General features: G+C 32.0%; 1 protein-coding gene across 1 annotated transcript in view; it reads left to right on the forward strand.

The window, feature by feature from the left end:
- Positions 1 to 20675, forward strand: part of Rtkn2 (rhotekin 2) — a 67506-nt gene extending 46831 nt beyond the window's left edge. Inside the window, exons 8-12 of the mRNA XM_027931151.1 lie at positions 1398 to 1504; positions 2445 to 2576; positions 14245 to 14410; positions 18599 to 18706; positions 20140 to 20675. Coding sequence (XP_027786952.1) covers positions 1398 to 1504; positions 2445 to 2576; positions 14245 to 14410; positions 18599 to 18706; positions 20140 to 20675 — 1049 coding nt within the window. The remainder of the gene's footprint in view (positions 1 to 1397; positions 1505 to 2444; positions 2577 to 14244; positions 14411 to 18598; positions 18707 to 20139) is intronic.
- Positions 20676 to 21563: the final 888 nt, after the last annotated feature.

Raw genomic sequence — 21563 nt, forward strand, 5'->3', positions numbered from 1 at the left:
TGTTTTGCTCTTATTGTATCCTATCAAGTGGCATGTAATTTTGATTCATCCCAGTACACTTGGTTAAAGTGGCATCTGTTAAGTTTGTCTACTGTAAAGTTACTCTTTTGCTCTCTTCTTTCAAATTAATACATATTTTGTGGTGGGAGTAGGTGCTTTGAAACTACGTAAGTATACATTTCTTATAAGACTTCTACTTTTTGGATTCATGTTTTTCTGTTTTACCCAATGTACCATAACCCATTGATGTCACTGTTTTTTTTAAGGGTCAAATTGTTCCAGATTGGGCCAGTGGGAGCCCATATTTAGTATGGTGCTCATCTTTTTGATATCTTTCTTTGAGCACTTTCCTGCTCAGTGACATACCTAAATACTCCAGCTTGTCATGTATTTCCCCTGGCCCATCCCTGGAGTCAGCCTTGTTCTTAAGGAACACTGGTCGCCCTTCTTCTTGGAGGTAGGGTGCTGACAACACTATGCCTATTCACACCATGTGTGGATGGCTCCTTCACTGCTCTCAGTCTCTGATTCCCGTGAGTGGGATGCCCACCAGAAGTGGTCACTGTTATTCTGCTTGTGTTCTGACACTTCACATCAACCGGTCACTCCATAAGGAGGCCCTCCTCACTCTGCTGAGGCTCTTACTCCCTGCATCACACCACCCCTTATGGCTCTAATCTGCCCTCCTCACTCTCCCTACTCCAGACAGATTCCCCAGTGTAGGCTGTGCCTGGATGTGAACATCCTTTCAGCCCATTCAAGTTCTGTTGCCTCATGCTGGCAGCCCTCCTGCTTATCCTCATTCTGTCTGGCTCCCATACCCAGCTCAAGGACAGCATAGCTCCTTCCTCAATCCCTGCACAGATGATCTTGGGGGGCTGTACCTAATGGATTATGACTTAATTGTTCAATAAGGGAAAATGGAAGAAAGTTATTGGCTGAAATAATGTTTCATTCAGAGGATCCTCTTGCTAGTTATCGTAATGAGCAGTAAGTAGAATTTGACCAACAAATCATTAGAATGTTTTTATATTAAAAGAGATTACTTCTAGTCTCTGAATAATCCCTATTGAATAATTACTTTTAAGATCAAATAAAATTAAGAGGCTAAAAGATCCATGATTATTCCAGGTGATCACATACTCTAAACTATCAGTTTAATATTATCGTATCCTCTCTACTTGCTTATATTTGATCGTCATTAAATATAATACTGGTACATGAGTAGGTAAAAACCTTTATATAAAACTAATTTAAAAATACCTTTATATAAAACTAATTTAAAAATATGTTAATGTATAATGAAAAACCTATAAAAAGAAATACCAAAATGTGTAATGACCTCAAATAAGCATATATTTATAACTTGAGTTTTTTTTTCTTTCTCCTTTGAATAGAGGAGTCTTCATTTTGGCTTCCCTTATATGGCAACATGTGCTGCCGATTAGTTGCCCAGCCAGCTTGTATGGCTGAGGATGCATGTGCAGGATTTCTTAATCAGCAGGTTAGAGGACTTTAAATATCCTACAACAATTGTAGCTTTAGTTGAAATCTTAATATACAGACAGCTGTTTGACCTACTAATATTGAGAAGTCTTTTTTTAAATGTTTGTTTTCTAAATGTTGTTAAACATAGACTGTGGGAAGTGCTGGGGTGAGAAGGATGGCAAGGGCAGGGGTCTGATGCTGTTTTGATGGCTTTGGAGCTACTCCTCCCTGCTCCTCTGCTCCATGACCCTGCAGTAAGTTAGCAGGTAATCGGCAACAGAGGACTCCTTGTGGAAACTGATGATGGCTGTGCAACATCGCTCACAAAAAGGCCCTTCTGGCAAACAGCTTCTGGCACAGTTTAGGCCTCTGGGCTTCCAAAGCTGCCTCTTTGCCACCTACTCCTGATTTATTTATAGCCATAGTTATTTATATTCAGTAAATAATTAATTGTGGGCTTCAATGAATCAATAGCTTTTTCTAAAAGATTCCATTAGGGGGAAAGAAAATTTGCATTCTTACCAGGTAGTCAACATTTTCTAATGTTCTGAGAACAGTAAGGGAAAATTATATTTTCAACATTGAGAGTTATTTTTATAATTTTCCTGAGTCATTTGATGAATTGCTGTGAGATTCTAAGCACTAATTTTTAATAGACTAGCTTTCCTAAAACATTGATTTATGATTTTATGTGTGTAAAAGTTATATGGTAATAATTACTTTCATTTTGCTTTAATGCTTTTCAGAATTCCAGACATTTCTTCTCTGATATTAACTTTCTTTCAGATTTGGGGCAGTTGAACTTATTGTAAAGCAAATTAGAAGGTTATTTCATCACATTTTAAAAGGTCTAAAAAGTGAATATAAGTTTAATTATTTAGGTGTTGTATTGAATTTAGAAGGAAGGTGATAATGATCTATAGTTGATTGTTTCTTGATTTTTTTTCTTTTTCCAGCAAATGGTGGAAGGTCTGATTAGTTGGAGAAGGTTGTATTGTGTTTTGAGAGGAGGTAAACTGTATTGTTTTTATAGTCCGGAAGAAATTGAAGCTAAAATGGAACCAACCTTGGTAGTGCCCATTCATAAGGTAAAGGAAATGCTATTTTGAAAATAAAATGTTTTATGAAGTTTGTTCTTGTTTATATACTTCATTCACATTGTTGTCATCCTACAAAGAAAGGATTGCTAAAAACAGATTAGTTCATAAAGATAATTTAATATTTACTCTGTTCTTATTTCTTTGCTTTATAGAACTTATTCATTAAAGGAAATGCTGTATATTTTCTAAGAACACAGTAAGAGAAACCAATACTGGTAAATAAGTTTTAAGTTAAAGAATGTAACTCCACATTAACAAGATATTTACATTTTTCATGAATTTATTTAACTAAGAGATTATGTAAACATAAAATGTTAGCTCATGTTACAGTGATGCTCTTTGTAGTTAATATTCAAATCAACCCATAAAAAGATATTCCTGAGTATATCTTTTCTGATTTCTTTTGGAATCGTTGGGCAGTTGTCCAATCCTCTGTCAGCACAGGGAAATCTAACTTTAGCAAAAGCAAAGCACTAAGCAACTCAGTGAGACCCTGTCTCTAAATAAAATACAAAATAGGGCTGGGGATGTGGCTCAGTGGTCGAGTGTCCCTGATTCAATTCCCAGTACCAAAACAAAACAAAACAAAAAACTATTGAAATTTAGTTATAATTTTTTCAAGTAAAATTATGTAGGAAAACTTTCCAAATAAAGCAGACTTAGTTTGTTTTTTCTCACTATCTTAAATTTAGTTTCATGTTTTCAATTCTAGTATCTATGAGATAGTCTCTTTCTTCTCTTTTATAGTATTCCTACTCTAGAACACTTTAATGGTATTTCTAGAGTAAAATACTGTATTTTCTGCCTGTTGGGTAGCACTTGTTTCTAGTTTTATTTTACTTGCCTTTTGAGTGATTTAACTGAAGTGAGTACATGATAAAATATGAACTATCACATCTGTTACTATACATGTTCTACTTTAAACTTTTAAAGAAAAATGTAAAATCATATGTCCTTTTATAGAATAGTGTATTCCTGAAAACATGTCAACACAGTCTTCTGATCTATATGGACTTGTTTAATTCCATAACCTTTTCCAGTAATGGAGTTTTTGTCTCGCTGTCCATCCTGCTTTTAGAAATTATACTGCTTTTTTTTTTTTTTCTCTCCTAAAGGAAATCCTTTAGTAAGACTTTAAAAAAAAAAAAAGAAGAAGTTTTATAGTGGGTTTTTTGTTATTGTTGTTTGAGGTACTAGGTATTAAACCCAGAAGTGCTTTATCACTGAACTACATCCCCAGTGGTTTATAATTTTTTATTTTATTATTATTATTTTTAATTTTGAGACAGGGTTTCACTTCTCAATAAGTTACTTAGGGCCTCCCTAAGTTGCTGAGGCTGACCTTGAGAACTTGCAATCCTCCCACCTCAGAGGCCTTTCATGTCGCTGAGATTACAGGCATGCACCACCAACTTTTTATAATATTGTGGTACCATCTAATGTAACTTTTGTTTATTAGAAGTATTAGTGTTCTTCCTGAATAACATAAATAAGTAATTAATCAATTTTATTACAGTGAATTTATTTAGAAAAATTAGGTTTATAGAAATGTGATTTTAGTAATGAAAAATTGATTTTTTTCATTACTTGCCACCTTTTATTTTATTTTGGTTTGTTCACATAGTGTTTCTCTTTAATCTCGCTTTTCTATATCTTAGTCTTTTGGAAATTAAAACAAAATAGTGAATAGCTATATATCCTTCACCCAGATTCTTCAGCTGTTGTTAATATTTTTGTTACATGCTTTCTCTCTAGTTAATTTTATTCTGAATCATTTGAAAATCAGGGTACACAGTATAACATGTCTCCCCTGAATATTTTGACATATTTCTCCTAAAGCACATTTTTCTTCAGAACCATATATTATCATTCTAAAGAAATTTATTGTTGATACAAAATTATCTAATATGCAGAACAAATTGCCCCAGTTGTCCCCAAAATATTCTTTGTAACTTTTTTTTGTTTGAACTAGAACCTCTGATCACCAAGTACTTTATTTCCTTTTATCAAAAAATATGCTCTTCATGTCCTGCCTTTGTTTGTTTTGATCTTTCATGACATTACCATTTTTTAAAAGTTCAGGCCAATTTTTCTCTTGTAATGTATGTGACTAATTGTTTCACTAGATTCAGGTTAAATATTTTTGGAAGAGTTCTGCCATATGTAATTATGTCTAACTTGATTTGTACTAGATAACTAGATAGTAAAAATGCAGTCTTACCAATTTTTTTCTTACTTGTTGTACTGTAGAGTATAAATAGTCATAAACCAAATTAAGATTTAATCTAAACAAATATTTTTTCATATTTTTTATTGATGCATTTTAATTACATGTAATAGTGGGATTCATTGTTACGTATTTGTACATACACATGATATAACAATATAATTTGGTCAATATAATTCTCCAGTATTTCCTCTCTGTTCCTCCCTCCCTCTGGTCTCTTTCCTGTGGTCCTCCTCTACTTTTCTTGAGATTCTCCCCTCCCTACCTTTCTTTTCCTTTATCCTCTCTACTTTCCACATATAAAAACATAGGATCCTTGATTTTCTGAGTTTGGCTTATTCTATCTATCTTTGCTGAAAATGACACAGTTTCATTCTTCTTTATGACTGAAAACTCCATTATGTATAATGTTCCACATTTTCTTTATCCATTCATTTATTGAAGGACCTAGGCTGGTTCCGTAGTTTGGCTATTGTGAATTAGGTATGCAGGTATTACTATAATATGCTGACTTTGGTTTCTCAGGATAAATCTTGAGTGGTTACTAGCTGGGATATATGGTGGTTCCATTCCTAGTCTTTTGACGAATTTTCGTACTGATTTCCATAGTGGTTGTACTAGTTACATTCCTGCTAACGGTGTAAAAGTGTTCCTTTTCCCCACATCCACTCCAGCTGACATTTTAACTGGAGTGAAATAAAATCTCAGTGTAGTTTTCATATGCATTTCCCTAATTGCTAAAGATGTTGAACATTTTTTTCATGTATTTGTTGTCATTAGTATTTTTTCTTTTGAAAAGTGTCTATTTAGTTCACTAGTCCATTTATCAATTGGATTATTTGTTTTTCCAGTGTTAAGTTTTTTGAATTCTTTAATATTCTGAATATTAATTCTCTATCAGAAGAGTAGCCAACAAAGAGTTTCTCCCATTCTGTAGGTCCTTTCTTCATATTCATAACTAAGCAGATAATGGTTTTAAAGTTATTTCCTTTATTTGAAGAAAGTCTCCACTGTATTCAATTCACCTTATCTCAGCCCTTTAAGGTAGACAAAGCAGGTATGTTATTTCTGTTTCACAAATGAAGAAACAGACATGGAAATCAGACAGAACTTGCCAAACTAGTAAGGAAAATTAGATGACTCACTCTTTTTCTAATGGGTAGGGGAAAATAAGATAAAAATTCATTGTCTGTTTTTCTGTTTCCTCGTAGACATACTGTTAGACCATATTTAGAAGGTAAAATTAGACTTTCCTGTCTCTACACCCACTCTGAATCAGTTTTAAGTGTAAAAAGTATTTCTGAAATGAGCTTGAAGCCACAGTCGACCTATAGGTAATGGCTTAGCCATGTATTGTATCCTTACCATTTCAATTTAGGAAGAAATATATAATGAAACACCTCTGTGATTATAGCCAGTACATCTGTATTTCCTGTCTAATTATAATGATGCAGTTCCATGAAAGTGGTAACAGTGTTTACATGGCCTGAGCAAATTGACCTTTTTTAGTTGATTTATTTTTCCTAGTGGTAACAAAAGCTGATGGCCAGGTGACTGATGGTATTCTATAATCAGTGCCATTCTTATGATGACAGAAATCAGCAGTAGACATTCCAGTGCTTGTTCCACAACTGACCATTATGTACTTACAGAAAAATTATTAAGCCAGCAATTAATATAGATTTAGACTTAGACTTGGGGGCAACATGGACCATATTTGATCCTGAAGACTAATGACTCAAATATTTCTTCCCATACATGACAATCTACAAAAGTAGAGAGTTTTGTAAAGTACAAAAGAGAATTTTGAAAGTTAAACAAGAGGTGAAAGTTAAGGTCGGAAATATCAATATAATTTAATTGCTGCCCTCAAAGTTGAAACCAATGACAAAATCCTCCATTTTCCAGCTTTACAATGTTGTAATCTTAATTTACTCTAGTGCTGATTCCTATTCTTTTTCTCTGTAGAAACTTTCCTTTGCAGTTCCTATGTCTACTTCAGTTCCTGCTTCCTTTGAGCCCTTGTAAAAAAAAAAAAAAAAGAAATATATTTGTTATTTTAAAGTAAGTTTTATTTATTTTTCTGAGTTTACAAAATGATATAAATGTACAGAAAAGTTTTAAAAACATACTATAGTGATCACCCATATTTTAGTCTTCTCTTTAGTTGTATCTGTATTTTTTTCTGATCCATTGAAACATAAGACTTCAACATAGTGACACTTTGTCCCTGAATAAGTTAGCATGCAAGTCTTAAAAATAGGGGACTTGTATGCATATATAATTATAGTACTATTATAACAACTAGGAAAATTAACTTCTAGGTCATCTAATATTTAGACCATTCAGATTTCCTCAGTGACCCCAAAATGTCCTTTCAATTTGTGTTTTCAATCTAGGACTGTTCACTGATTTTGTATCTTCTATAGTTATTCTAAATTGTGAATGAGGCCTGAAGGCTTGATTATATTCATTTTAAACCTTTTTGCTAGAGTTTTTTTGTTTTGTTTTGTTTTGGTACTGTGGATTGAACCCCGGGGGGCTTCAACCACTGAGCCATATTCCCAGCCCCTTTTTGAAATGTTTTTATTTAGAGACAGGGTCTCACTGAGTTGCTAAGTGTCTCACTAATCTCCTGAGGCTGGCTTTGAACTCATGATTCTCCTGCCTCAGCATCCTGAGTTGCTTGTATTACAAGTGTGCATTACTGCACTTGGCTAGAGTTTTGACAAATGCTTTGTAAAGGAATTCTGTTAGGAAGCACATGATGTCAAGTTGACTCACTACTCATAATTCCACCTCTCCAGCTAGAAGTAATTCTTCCTCTTTTAAGTTAGCAAGTAGTCATTGAGGTGCTACCTTGGTGCTATGTGAGATCTTTGTTGTCTAACAGTATTTCACATAATGGTTTCTATGATTTTCCTCCCCTGTGTAGTTATAATATTGGAGATTCCATATGATTTTCTCATACTTTCCTTCCTTCTCCATATATTAGTTGGCATTCTTTTGTAAAGAATCAACTAGGGATGAATCCCCTCTGAGAAGGCAGGATGATAAATCTTAATATTTTAATTACCAATTTTCAGAGTAGGGAATTCGTGGTACACATTGGTATTGTAGTCTTTTTGGTAACATAGTATTGGGGTTGATATTGCCCTTTCTGTGGGTAGCAAATAAGTATTATAAGTATTCTCTTCTTCCTTCCCCTACCTCTACACTCTGTCTCATATCGTGATAAACAGGTTTTATATGTAGTCTGTGTTTTAAATTACTTGGTTTTAAAATACAAAGGTAGAGATTTTTCCACTTTCTTTGGGGTGTCTAATGGACAATGTCCATTAGACATTACTGTATTGTTAAATAAACAGTGGATATTTGATACATGCCAGTTTGTAATTTTTTAAAATATAGCAGGTAAGGACCAAATCAAAAATTTAAGATAATGTTTTTGCTTTTGTTTTCAGTTTATTTCCAATGCTAAATCTCTACATTCTTTTTAAGCTTAATAATTGAAACATCAAATACAAATCTGAGTTTTTCTTTCATGATTTAGAAAATAATAATTTTGTATAATGCTACTTTACAAATTATGTGAAAACTGAATTTTGCCGTTGCTAAGATATATAAATAATAGTACTGTTATTTCGATCATAGAGTCTGTTCTGTAACCATAATTCTTGTCCTTCTAAATGGCATTTCCTATAAGGCTATGTCAGTTCATTAATTTTCATAGGGAGCCATCTGTGGAAATAGTCACATTAAGGGAAGAAAAGCCTAAAAGCTGTTCCCCTCCCCTTTTCAATCCAAATTTGAAAGGGTGATTTACTTCAAAGTGATTGCTTCAACTTCAAAACACTTCACTATGAATGTTGTTGAGCAAGACATTCTCTATAACAGGTACTTAACTGAATCTCCTCTACATTGTAGAAAGCATTTTATTAAGCCAAAGCTTTATCCATTGCCAATGGAGTGGGGGTGGGATAGAAAAGAAGTATGGTCTTTGAGATCAATAGTCTTTTCTTGATTTAAATACTATACATCATTCATTTTCATGTTGTAGTCTGTACTAAGCAAATCAATAACACTGTTTGACATCTTAGAGCTTTTTAAAATTGTCTTCAAATTACCTTTAGCTATTATATTTATCATGGACTCCAGAAAGAAAAGTTACTATAAAGCACATGGTATTTTTTTTTAATTTATGTTAGTCTTCTTAATATCTGACCATTATCAAGTATTCACATTGTCTTTTATTAAATATAACAAAAAAACTTCTGAAACATCCTTTTTTCTTTAGGAATTTACAGTTTATATTATCATAGATTGAAAATAATTATATCAAATTGATAGTGATCACCCCTAATACTTGGTTTAATTTATGGCTATGCTTTACACAGTTCAAGTACTCCTAGTCATTTATTGTGAGTGTGTGATTTTTAGAGTATGTATAAACTCTGAGGCTTGTTTTAAGCAGCAACATTTATTATCCCCGACTGCACATTAGATGAGACCAAGGATGTAAGTAAATGTCTAGCGTGTAAGTAAATGTGTAGCCTTACACATTGCCCCCACTCTAGAATTACTTGAAGCACATCCTAGAGACTATACTATTTTAGTTGAAAGTATTCCAAGTGTGGCAAGAAAAAACAATTGTGTGTGTGTGTGTATGTTGTGTGTATATGTATAGTCATATGTGGTTAATATATCATTAAATTCTTGTTGCACGTTTTTGCAACAGTATTTTGAATCAGGATCCCCATACATTTCAGTTGGTTAGATTTTTTAGTCTTGGTTCTTGTTCCATTCTCTCTCTCTATTTCTGTCTCTTACACATTTGTGCATGTACACAAATACACATGCATGCATACACACATACCATTTATTTATTGAAGATAATTGAGTTATTCATCCTACAGGGTTTGTTATAATCTGAATTTTGCTGATTACATTTCTGGGTTGCCTTTTTTTCTTCTATATTTTGACTCATTCTCAAGTTGTTAGTTAGTTGTTAAGAAGATATTTTATATTATTATTATTTTGTGTGTGTGGTACTGGGAGTTGAATGCAGGACATCATGCATGCCAGGCAAGCACTCTACCACTGAGTACGACCCACCCCAAGAAGATATTTTAGAAAGTGTTATATACTGTTATTAGGAGGTATAGAATATGTTTGGGTCTTCCACTCATTTTAATATCCACTGATGAACATTGCTTAGATTCTTTATTTTATTTTATTTTTAGGGACTGCAAACTGACAATATTTTAACAATTCTTCGTTCATTTATCAGGTGGGAATACCTCTATGTCATCAATTGTTTAGTTACCCTGAGGTATAGTTCTTACAGAAAAGACAAAATAAGGGTTTGATTTTCGTTTTCTTTCTTTTTGTATTTATATGTAAGTTCCTAAAAAATTAGGTGATTACACCTTCAAAGGTGGCCAGTGAGTTACTATTTAAATATTATGACTATGGGTTCAAATATATGTTCAGTATTCAAATATAGTTCTTTGAACTATTCTCTATATAAATTTATGGATTCAAAAACAGCCCATGACCAGTGTTATTCTTATTGATGCTTTAATTGTCCATGCTGACTAATGGAATCCTTCTCAAGTTGGCTCTTGAATCCTTTTGACACAACCCTAGTAACTTTTGATTTCTGTTAAGAGAGGATGCTCCAAAATCATATTCTCTACATTTTCTAGATTCAGTCTGGTAATTGGCCATTTTTCCATAGAGCTCTGATTCCTCTTTATAGGGAAGACTGTTTAGACCATTATATGGTGCAGTTGTAAACTTTTTTAAAGTCAAAAGTAAAATAATAAACAATTTATAAATCTAGTCCTGATCTATTAATTTTCCATTTACCCAGAAATGGAGAGGTTAAACAACAGTTTCAATTTAAAATAATGAAAACCCTGAAGGAAATTTTCCTTTAACTTTGGAGTTTTATGTTTTTGTTACAAAATTGACTCCTCATATTGTTTTTATAACCCTCACTTGGCCTTTTCTGGGTACTGCCACTATCTTATGCAGAGGAAGTTTGTAGTTATGTGTGTGCTGATTGCAAAAGCAAAGCCAGCTCTCAATTAAAATTTTACAGTAATTAATCTCCAATCAATAAAAGTTGAGTACCAATCCTCACAAATCAATCAAAAGATTTTGGATAAGCAAAAGCAAAATGGGACACTCAGGTCTCACATAGAACATCTCTCTCTCAAAAGATGTTTCCTCATCTAAATTAAAGAGTTGGATTTAAGCTGTTTCTGGGATCTGAGTCTTTTAATGCCAAATTTTCTTTTATCATTATCTAGGTTGTTCTTTTCCTCTCTAGTTCTTTTATTCATAATTTTTTTAGCCACTTACTGGGTGCAAGGCAATATTTTATGTGGTAGATATACCAAGGGGCAGAAAGTCCCAAATTGCTTGCTTTGAGAACCTGCTAAGAAGAGATACTTCTCTCTTCTACGCATTACAAATTCTTTAATGAGCTGCCCTAAAATACACTTTAGTGTTTTCTAATCACTTTCTCTTTTGAGAAGGGAATACCCGAGTACTATTATTGATACTTGTCTCCATTTAAAAACAGCTTGCATGCAGTTTCTAAAGTTGAGAAACTTTACTTGTTCTAATCACTTTCCCTTTAATGTGTAATTTTTAGTGTAAGATATTTCCTATTAGTTAAATTATTTTGGGTGAAAAGAGAAGTTTATTCAGATTTTTGCATTTCATTTGCACCTTTTAAAAACCTCTCACATTTTAAAAATGTAGTGGTATTTATGGTTTCCAGAGTTAATGGAGTGTATAGTATTTATCTGTAGATTCTTGTATTTTTTTTCCTAGGAGGATATAAATGATCTACTTCATCACAATTTCTACATAGGAGTTTCATTTTAAATGATATATTGTTAAAAATATAAACATTAATCTATAAAATCACATATTTCTTATTTAAAAGTTGAATTTATTTTAATCCCATATTCAAAAAGTAGTCATAAATTTGCATTAAAATGAAATTGAGTGGAAGGGAGCACAATTTCAGTAACAAGAATGCTTCTTATTTTTTAATAGAAACAACAATAGGTTTTTCCCTCCACTATGATTCAGCCTTCGTTTAGTCTGATAGAATTCTTCCTAGAGCTTAATTCATTCTCTGATAATGATAATAAACTTTATTTTTTATTGGTTCTTTTAGTTATGTGTAACATTAGGATTCATTTTGGCATAATTATAAAAGCATGGAATATAATTTGTTCTAATCAAGTTCCTAGTACTTCTCCTTTCCCTCCCCTCCTCTCTCCCCCTGTTCCCTTCCCTCTACTCTACTCTACTGATCTTTCTGCTATTTACAATAATTAATATATATGTAATTACAATAATTAATATTTATTAATTAGTGTCTTGTGGATGTACATGATGGGGAGATTCACTGTGGTGTATTCATATATGTACATAGGATAGTTAGGTCAGATTCCACTGTCTTTCCCTGTCCCTCTTACCTTCACATCATTCCCCTTTGTATAGTCCACTGGTCTTTCTACTATTTTTTAATAAACTTTATTTTTAAAGAGATTCATTAGATGCAATTTTTTTCAGCTTTCAAGGATACCATTTAGGACAGCTTATTTTTACATTGTGTAAATAATTACATAAAATACAATTCACAAAGTTTTATTAACAAGGCATTGAAGTGTACAAAGACCCTGTTATAATAAAATGAAGATGCTAGCCATAAGTCCCATTACAGTCCTCTAAAGATATTCCAAAGTTCCCAGATTTCTACAATGACAGAATAGACTGACTCTAAGAGGGTTAACAATCCATTTATTTTGTAACACTCTAAAGTTTCAAAATTATGTTGCTTCTGTATATAGCATCTATTTTGCTCATGTGATTTTAAATAAGAATTAATTCCTTCAGAAAAGAACTTCTTCTATGGTGTATGTATAGTGTCTAGCTGCCTGTAGTTCTCCATTTTTTCAGGGAATGAATAGCTTTTCTTCCTAACTGATACTTCTCTAATACCCACATAAATATCATTGTGTGTGTATGTGAGTTTTGGTTGTGATTGTACATACAGTCAATCTTTCTTGACTTTATATTCAGTGAAGTGAAGAATTTCTTCCCATTCTTAATCTGCTTTTGTAACTGCCAGCCAAAAGAGTTTTCTACATACATTATTATAGGCTTAACCATGTTTTTCTGGTACTACTATATACAGTAGCCACTAGCCCCTAGTGGCTGTTGGGCACTTAAATTGTGGCTGTTCTGAATTGAGATATGCTGTTAAATGTAAAATACAAACTGGGTTTTGAAAACTGAATATGAGAAAATAATATAAAATATCTCAATTTTTAGATTAATTATATGTTAAAATGACGATAGCATATGTTGGGTTACATAAAATTATTAAAATTAATTTTATCAGTTTCTACTTTTTAAAACATTATTTCTAGAAAAATATAAATTACATATGTGGCTGACATTGTATTTTTCTTGAACAGCACTATCCTGGAAAAACGTAAAACCAGTCATTATGCTGGCAGCCAGGTCTCTAGCTTTATATTATGAATAGTTCCATTGTAGACTTATTCTCCCAAATTCCTTGGTCAAAACTGTATGTTGTTTATAGTTTACTTGTGGCCTGCTGTGCCTTGGGAGTAGACTTCTTTCTTCTACCTATAGACACAGTGTCATCATCAAAATGCCATACCTGGTACCATTTAGAAAAAAGGTTTAAACTATAAACTGTAAACATGAATGAAATCATTGCCTTTGTGGTCGAGTGTTGAATTCAGTACTTAAAAAATAATTTTAACATTATAAGTTATATTAGCTTATGGATCTTTAGCTATGAGATGTGTAAATGAATGTTACATGTGAAATAAACATTAAGAGGAATGAATGCCTAACTGTTTTGTTGAGGTAAACACTAAGTTATGGCTTTACTACTTTAACTGATAACACTATAATATGTATGAATATTAGAATAGGAAACATACTTTATGATTCAATTTTATTATTGTTGGAAATACATTTAGTATATAATCCACATTAAAGTTATGACATGCTGTACTTGTTTTATTGCAGATTTTAAGATGTATATAAAAGACAGCAAACTCCCACTTAAACTGAGATCCAAACAGAGGTTGTTTTAATCTTGTGTAATTTAATGTTGGTGCTATATGTAGCATACTTTTAAGCATTACTCAGATTTTTTAATATAAAGCGTTCTTTTTTTAAAAACCTCCTAGATTTGAGTTTGAATATTGAAAATTCTCAAAATGACATATTTTAAATTTCAAATGATCAGCACTATTTTTATAAGTATATCTTGTATAAATATGGTAGCTAAGCAATAAAATATTTGTTTGAGCACTACAGAAATATTCTCTTATACAACACTAATTTTGCCCTAATTTTTAGGAAACCAGAATCCATGTAATGGATAAAGATGCCAAAAAAAGAATCCATAATTTCTCTGTCATCAACCCTGTTGCTGGACAAGCTCTAACTCATGTTTTTGCAGTTGACTGTAGAGAAGATCTTCAGAAATGGATGGAAGGCTTCTGGCAGCATTTCTTTGATCTTAGTGAGTAGATATTTGGAATCTCATGGTATATTCATGTGGCCTGAAAGGTTACACACAGCTATCTAAATATTAAAATTATAATTTGTAGCAAGAGTTTTTTGTGCTTTTGGAAAAAATGGTAGTATATGGATACACTGATTTTTTTTCTCTCTCAATCTCTTTCCAATGCCTGACTATTATATAGTATACCTTTGAATTCTTAGCATACCTTTCTCATACTCTTAAGGTCCTTTGATCCCTAAAACAACCAGACACATTTTCTCAAAATATTAGATTTTCACTGCTTAAGGCAATGCATTTGAGCCAAGGGATAAGAAGCCATTTGAGGAGCAAAAACTTTTCTAGGATAATGATGATCCTAAAATATTGAAATGTTCAGAAGGAGCCTCATTTTTATGTAACCTTCTGTTAACTCCAGATTTGTTACAATATCATCTTGGACATCATCCAGAGACTTTTTTTCTTTTAAACCACATATGGTTTTCCCATCTCAATAATACAGTCAAATCAGTGTGATAGTATTGTAGTGGGATTCTAGTGTGTAAAGTTTATGATGTTCTAATATTTAATTCTCAATTTAAAGAAGAATTTTACCAACAAGAAAATATTGAAATTACAGCAGCTCTTTGTCTTTACTGACAATAAATTAACAGAATATGTATTATCTTTAATTTTATCAATCTAGAATGTTGATGATGGCTATTTCTGATCTAAGTGAGCCTACTATTAGATTTAACCAGTAATTTTTATGTCTATAGAATGCTATTTTGTAGAAATACAAAATAGACCCATTTCCAAACAATAGAAAGTTATTTCTATAACTCATAGAAGTAATACTAAAGACATTTTGGGAATTTCTGGAATACTGTAAAGAGAGTCCTCAGATTCATTTTTCAGGCCTCCTCTGATTCCTGGCTTTATTGGATATTATAGTGAAGGTTGGAAAGGAGGTAAGAAAGGGAACTAAATTTATTGATTCCTTTTCAAGTACTTGATGGCTTCATTCTCTCATGACACCCTCATGAGGTAGAAGTTATGTCACTCTGTTCTAAAATTGGGAAAACAGCACTAAAGAAGTATCTGGATCACTCCATTGAACTAGAAGATTCTCTATGTGGTCTTCATGGATACGTTAGGATTTGTTTTCCTTAAGTACCATCCCTAGGCATTCAAAAAATTTAAATATTTGTTCCATGTCCATCAGCTTGTACTACATTTCTTTAGTTGAAAATTTCAGTAGATCGTGAGTGTGTAACTCAAATGATAACTTCCTTTCTTTTGCTGATTGTAGTTTAATTTTAACTGTTTGCCTAAGTCCTTCAATTTAAAGTCAGTCTTATAATTATGATATTTTACACTTTTCTATGTACACAGAAACAGAAAGGAGAGGTATATGGAGATAATAATGCCAAAATAGCAGTCTGTCAACTACTATTAGAAAACAGTCTCATTTTCTAGATTATCTAAAGTAATTTATCTTGCTAAAGTGGAGAGTTGGAAGGATAAGGAATTTATGACCTTCTTTAACTATAAAATTAAGATAGTGATAACAACTTGGTTCTTGGTCTACTTCTTTGGCATTTAATGCTTTTTAGAATAAAAAACTGCCAATCTATGTAATTGTTTTTTGTTGTTTTTGTGGTACTTGGGGTTGAATACAGGGTACTCTGCCACTGAACTGCATCCTTAGCCCTTTTTATTTTTTATTTTGAGACAGGGTCTGGCTTAGTTGCCCAGGCTGACCTGGAATTTGTGATCCTCTTTCCTTCTAAGACACTGGGCTTATAAGCATGCTCTACCAGGTCAAGCAGTTTATGTAATTTTTAAAGTGCAAATGTTTTTACACTTTGGAATACAATGTGAATAATGATATGAAACAATGGTGGAAGCGTTTATACTATCCTAAATATTGACTTGTACCTTATAATAATTATTTTCCCAGTATCAAAGATAACCTCTTATGATCTTGGTTGAAACATGGTATTTAGAATGAAGCAGAGGGAAATATCTAGAACAGAAGAAAATAAAAAGAATTTAATATTTGCAGCAAATTTCAATTCTTTGGCCCTACCTATGAGTGGGAAACCAGGAGTAGGATAATTAGGATTCCTTTGGAAGCAATGATGGAAATATGTCTGTTTATCCTGAAGAAGAATAGTCATTTCACAGAGGTTAGGAAGAAAGGGGGATATAGTGGCTAATTTTAATATTTGAGAGCTAACAAACATGAAAAAAAGAATGACACTTGTTTTGGATGGTTAACAGGGGTAGAACTAGGAATCAAAGACACAGAAAGTTAAAATAGACTTGGAACATTGAATTTTTCAAATATTTAAGAATATAAATATTGAGTTACATTACCAGCTTAGATAATAGATCATTTTGACTGGGAACATTATGACAATAAAGAATGTGGGAAACATCGTCAGTAAATGGGTTGTTATGTGAACAGTATGTATCCATTTAACATTTCATATTGGGCCTCTTTTCCTGTTGGCATCTTGGCTATCTCTGTCTATGCATACACATTTATTCACTGGCACAGTGAGTATTTCAATTATAAAGTCTTGACCAGTGAACGTATTACATTTGTACATCTGACACCCGATACACACGGAATAATGTGGCATTATATTCCAATTTTCAACATGATTAGTATTCTGCTACCAGTTTAACGATGAAATGCTTTCATCTATCAATATACAGAAAATACTATACTTTATAATAATTTGTCTAAGAATGTGACAGAGAAATATTTGCCAGTTTAAAGTGAATCATTATTTTCCCATTAGATAAGGACTTTTTTCCTGCTACCAAGAAGAAAAAACTGATTTTTATATATTTATTTTTAAAAAAAGGAAGTCGGGGGAGGAATAAGTTGTCAGATCTCAGATCCTACTGGATTTAAATTTTAGAGAGCAAACTTTAAAGCCTTGTACTCAGGAATTTATTTCCTCTTCAACTTGCTATGTGGCTTATTTTGAAATTTTTACCATATTCTGTACTTAGCATCATAATAAAACATTCTGAAAGGCTTTTTTATATTTCTTAGCTAGTTAAGATAATGGATTTTAAATTTATGCACACATTCTCATTTTGCCATGGCAGTACATTCAACTAGAAACAACAAAAATGAATAGATAATTTGACTAAACATGGAATGTCTTTCAATTTTTAAGCTATGGAAAACAACTAAGTTGGATATTAAAAAAAAAGAAAAAGAAATATTGAGTATGATTCAGTCTTAATAAAAAGACATGTAGGTGGATCTCATTTAGTTTTTTACTGTTGTAAGATATAAAAATGGTGACCCTCAATTATTTTTGTAATCTTAGTATAAAGGTACATAGTATCTAGCATAGTTGCTATCCAGCATGCAGATACACAATAAATTTGGAAAGGTTAAAGTTTATATAGCCATTCAGGAGAAATATGAAAATTTTGTCAAAATAGTGAAACAGTTAGAAGAAAAATTAATAATATCCACACCTTAAATTTTTAATGGAATAGTTGAAACACCTTACCCAAGAGTATTGTTTTTATCTTATTCTGAATATTTAATGGCATAATTTAAAGTGCCTTTTCTTAAAACAAATTAGACTCAGAATTTTATTGCATGATATTTTCTTATAGTAAAAGGTTTTTATATACCTTTTGGTTTAGATGAAAACACAGTGTTTATCTAGACTTACATGATTTTGAAAAGATGATAATCATCTTAAAAAGATAGTAATTAGATAAATAATTCTTATTTCTTAATCAATATTTTCAAAATTAAAGATATTTTTGAGAACTCTCATACTTTGCCTTTTTTTTTCCCTCCTTTCTTCTAGGCAATTGTGTTTCAGTTGATTTTTTAATATTTAAAAGAAGAGAACCTGAACAAACTTTTGCCATGAATAGATATTTTAAAATTATTATTGGCCATTTATTGAAAGAGTATAGTATCTAATAGCCTAGATATTTTAATATCTGTGCATAGAACTTTATTTTTTAAATATATTACTTTTATGTACAGAATGAGACTTTGAAATTTTTTAGGTTTTCAGCAGGCTTTCTTAAGGCAATGCTTTATTTGTAGATTCACTGTTATTTTTCAACAAAAAATATGTTAATCTCTGTTAAAAATGAAATAAATATCTTCACATTTATGTTCTAAACTAGCCTGTCTTTTTCTTTCTTTCTTAGGCCAATGGAAGCACTGTTGTGAAGAACTTATGAAAATTGAGATTATGTCACCACGGAAACCACCTTTGTTCTTGACAAAAGAGGCAACCTCAGTCTACCATGATATGAGTAAGTGGGGTTTGTCTTTTCTAAGCTACAGGGTAACAAAAACAACATTGTCTGTACTCAAGCGGCTTATTCTATTGACATTAAAATGCTAAAATTTTCAGAGCACAATCAAAATGAATGAAAAAAAACCATGATTACAGACTAGAGAACTCATGTTTAATAAATGAATTAATACAAAATTAATGAATACACATTTTTCATAGTTTAAATGCTCAAAATCAAACAAAAAATTAAAGGCTTAAATGAATAAGGTTGCAGCAAAAATAAATATTAGCTGGGTAGCGGATGAAAATTCTAAAACTATAAACTTGAAGATTCTAAAATGTCATCATATTTAATAATTTTTTCTGTATTTTATTAAATTAATTTTTAACTAGTAGTGATAGGAGCATATTAATGAAAGGAAGCTTTCATCTCTGACCAAAAATGATTAGTTAAGTCTACTACTTTAAAAATTTTTAAATTTCTTAGCTTATTAATATGCCATTTACCTACACTTTAAAAGGTGTTTATTGGGGTTGGAGATGTGGCTCAAGCGGTAGCGTGCTCGCCTGGCATGTGTGCGGCCCGGGTTCAATTCTCAGCACCACATACAAACAAAGATGTTATGTCCACCAAAAACTAAATAAATAAATACTTTCTCTCTTAAAAAAAAAAAAAAGGTGTTTATTTATCCATGGGAGATTATCTCCATGAATAATGTTGTGAACAAGAAAAGTCAATGGTGAATTCTGGTCTAATTTTCCACTAATTTGCTTACATTTGTATGTACTTTAAAATGTTAGATTAAAAAATGGTGCATTTAGGTTTACACAATTAAAAACATCAAAATTTAATTCAATAGAAGTTATCTCTATTCTCATTTTTCCCAAGACAAAAGTTTTACTTAGCACTATTATCATCAAAGTGGTTTGAGGACTTTGTTCTCTTTTCCTGGATTTTTGATTTGGGTTTTCTTCCCATTTAACAGAGACTTCACTGATCTACAGAAAAGAATACTGAGTTGTAGTCATTTCAGTTTATATATCAAGTTTTCCTAGAAGACAAAATAAGGCTTTAAATCAAAGAAAAGTTACCTAATAAATACTAAACCTATAGAATTTTAAAAAGTATTCATAAAGCTCTACTTTATTTAGGGGTATATTTATACATGGGTGCAAGAGTGTATTATGCTTATTATTTATGTGTACCCTATGTACACACTATTATGTGTGTGCCTGTTTGTTATATATAATATGTGTTTATAGTGCAGTTCAGAGTACCCTTGTTTATTGGATCTGTTGATTACAAGTGAACATTTTATTGCTTATCCTACCCTTGAGCTTTTGATGGCAATCATAGCATATTCATTTGAAAAGCTAATAATTTACTCAGGTAAAGTGCATACATTTTTTGAATTTTTCCTATGTACTTTTTTCTTAAAATTATTCCAGGTATTGACTCGCCTATGAAGCTTGAAAGTTTAACTGATATAATACAAAAAAAAATTGAAGAGATGAATGGACTGTTTCTTATTGGTCAGGATGAAGAATCCTCCCCTCCTCCTTGGGCCTCAGTCTTTGATGGTAATCATAAAATGGTCATCCAGAAAAAGGTATTGTCCCCTACAAGTGAGCAATTACATGATGGGAAAAGGAAAAAGAGACGAGCTCCCCTTCCTCCTTCCGATAAACCTCCATTCAGCTTAAAAACACAGAGCAACACAGATCAATTGGTTAAGGACAACTGGGGAGAAGCAAGTATATCTCAAACCTCGCCTTTGGATACCAGACTATCAATCCTAATGCATCACTTACAGAAACCAATCGCTGCTCCTCGAAAACTTCTTCCTGCCAGGAAAAAGACTTTAACTGATGGTGCGCACACGGATACTGAAACCAATATTGAAGCTAAGCCAGTGCCAGCTCCAAGGCAGAAATCCATCAGAGACATTTTGGACCCTAGATCATGGTTACAGGCACAAGTATAGAAAGCCCTTACCATATAAAACATTTAACAAAATCTATAACTGTGAGGCTTAATTCAAAGTCATAAATATATTAATGTCTTGTAATTTCATAGGTAAATATGGTAGTGGCTTGCATATGTAATTAATAAGCTATTTGGTGTAGAAAAACATCTTTATAATGAAGACATTGATTTCTCTTTTATTTCTGAGTTTCAGAATATAAGTGATTTTCCCTGCAGAGTGTAAGAGGCAGTTTCTAGACAATATCCTAATTGTTGGAAGGGTTAATTTATTCCTAAATTAGTACCAGGCAGTGAATAAGCACTACGCAGAAGAAAGCATTAACATTTCTTTTGGGGAGAGACTGTCTAGTAATTTAAAATGTGTTAAATATGAGCCATATTCTCATTGTGAGAATTTTAATACTAATGGAATGTTTCAAAGGTTTTATTCAAACCACAAATTATAGAATCCACCCAAGAAAATTTTCTTCTTAGCATTCTGGAATTCTCATCTAATGGTTCACTGACTCTCATCTATTGTTTAGCTCACTAGTTTATAGGGTTGACCTTTTAAATTCCTGGGATAAATTTTGGAATATTAAATTCTTTGTCTTTAAAGGGAATTTCTAATGTGCTATTCAAAGTCATTTCCTTGATGAGCCCTGAAATCCTGTTGACATTAATTCTCATAAGTGAAGCATAACATTTATTAGTTTAGAGAAATGGTAGATGAAATGTTCTTTACATCCACTTTTCTGTGTGTGGTGCTAATTTCCATTGTGATTTTTTAGAATTTGGGGAAGTGAGTAGCTGATTAACACCTTAAGATTTATTTAATACTTATTTAAAAAGCAGATGGTAGATTCAAAAATATCAGAAAAAAATTGGCCATGGTAATAATTTCCAG

The sequence above is a fragment of the Marmota flaviventris genome, chromosome 4 (assembly GCF_047511675.1).
Source record: "Marmota flaviventris isolate mMarFla1 chromosome 4, mMarFla1.hap1, whole genome shotgun sequence".
Lineage (NCBI taxonomy): Eukaryota > Metazoa > Chordata > Mammalia > Rodentia > Sciuridae > Marmota > Marmota flaviventris.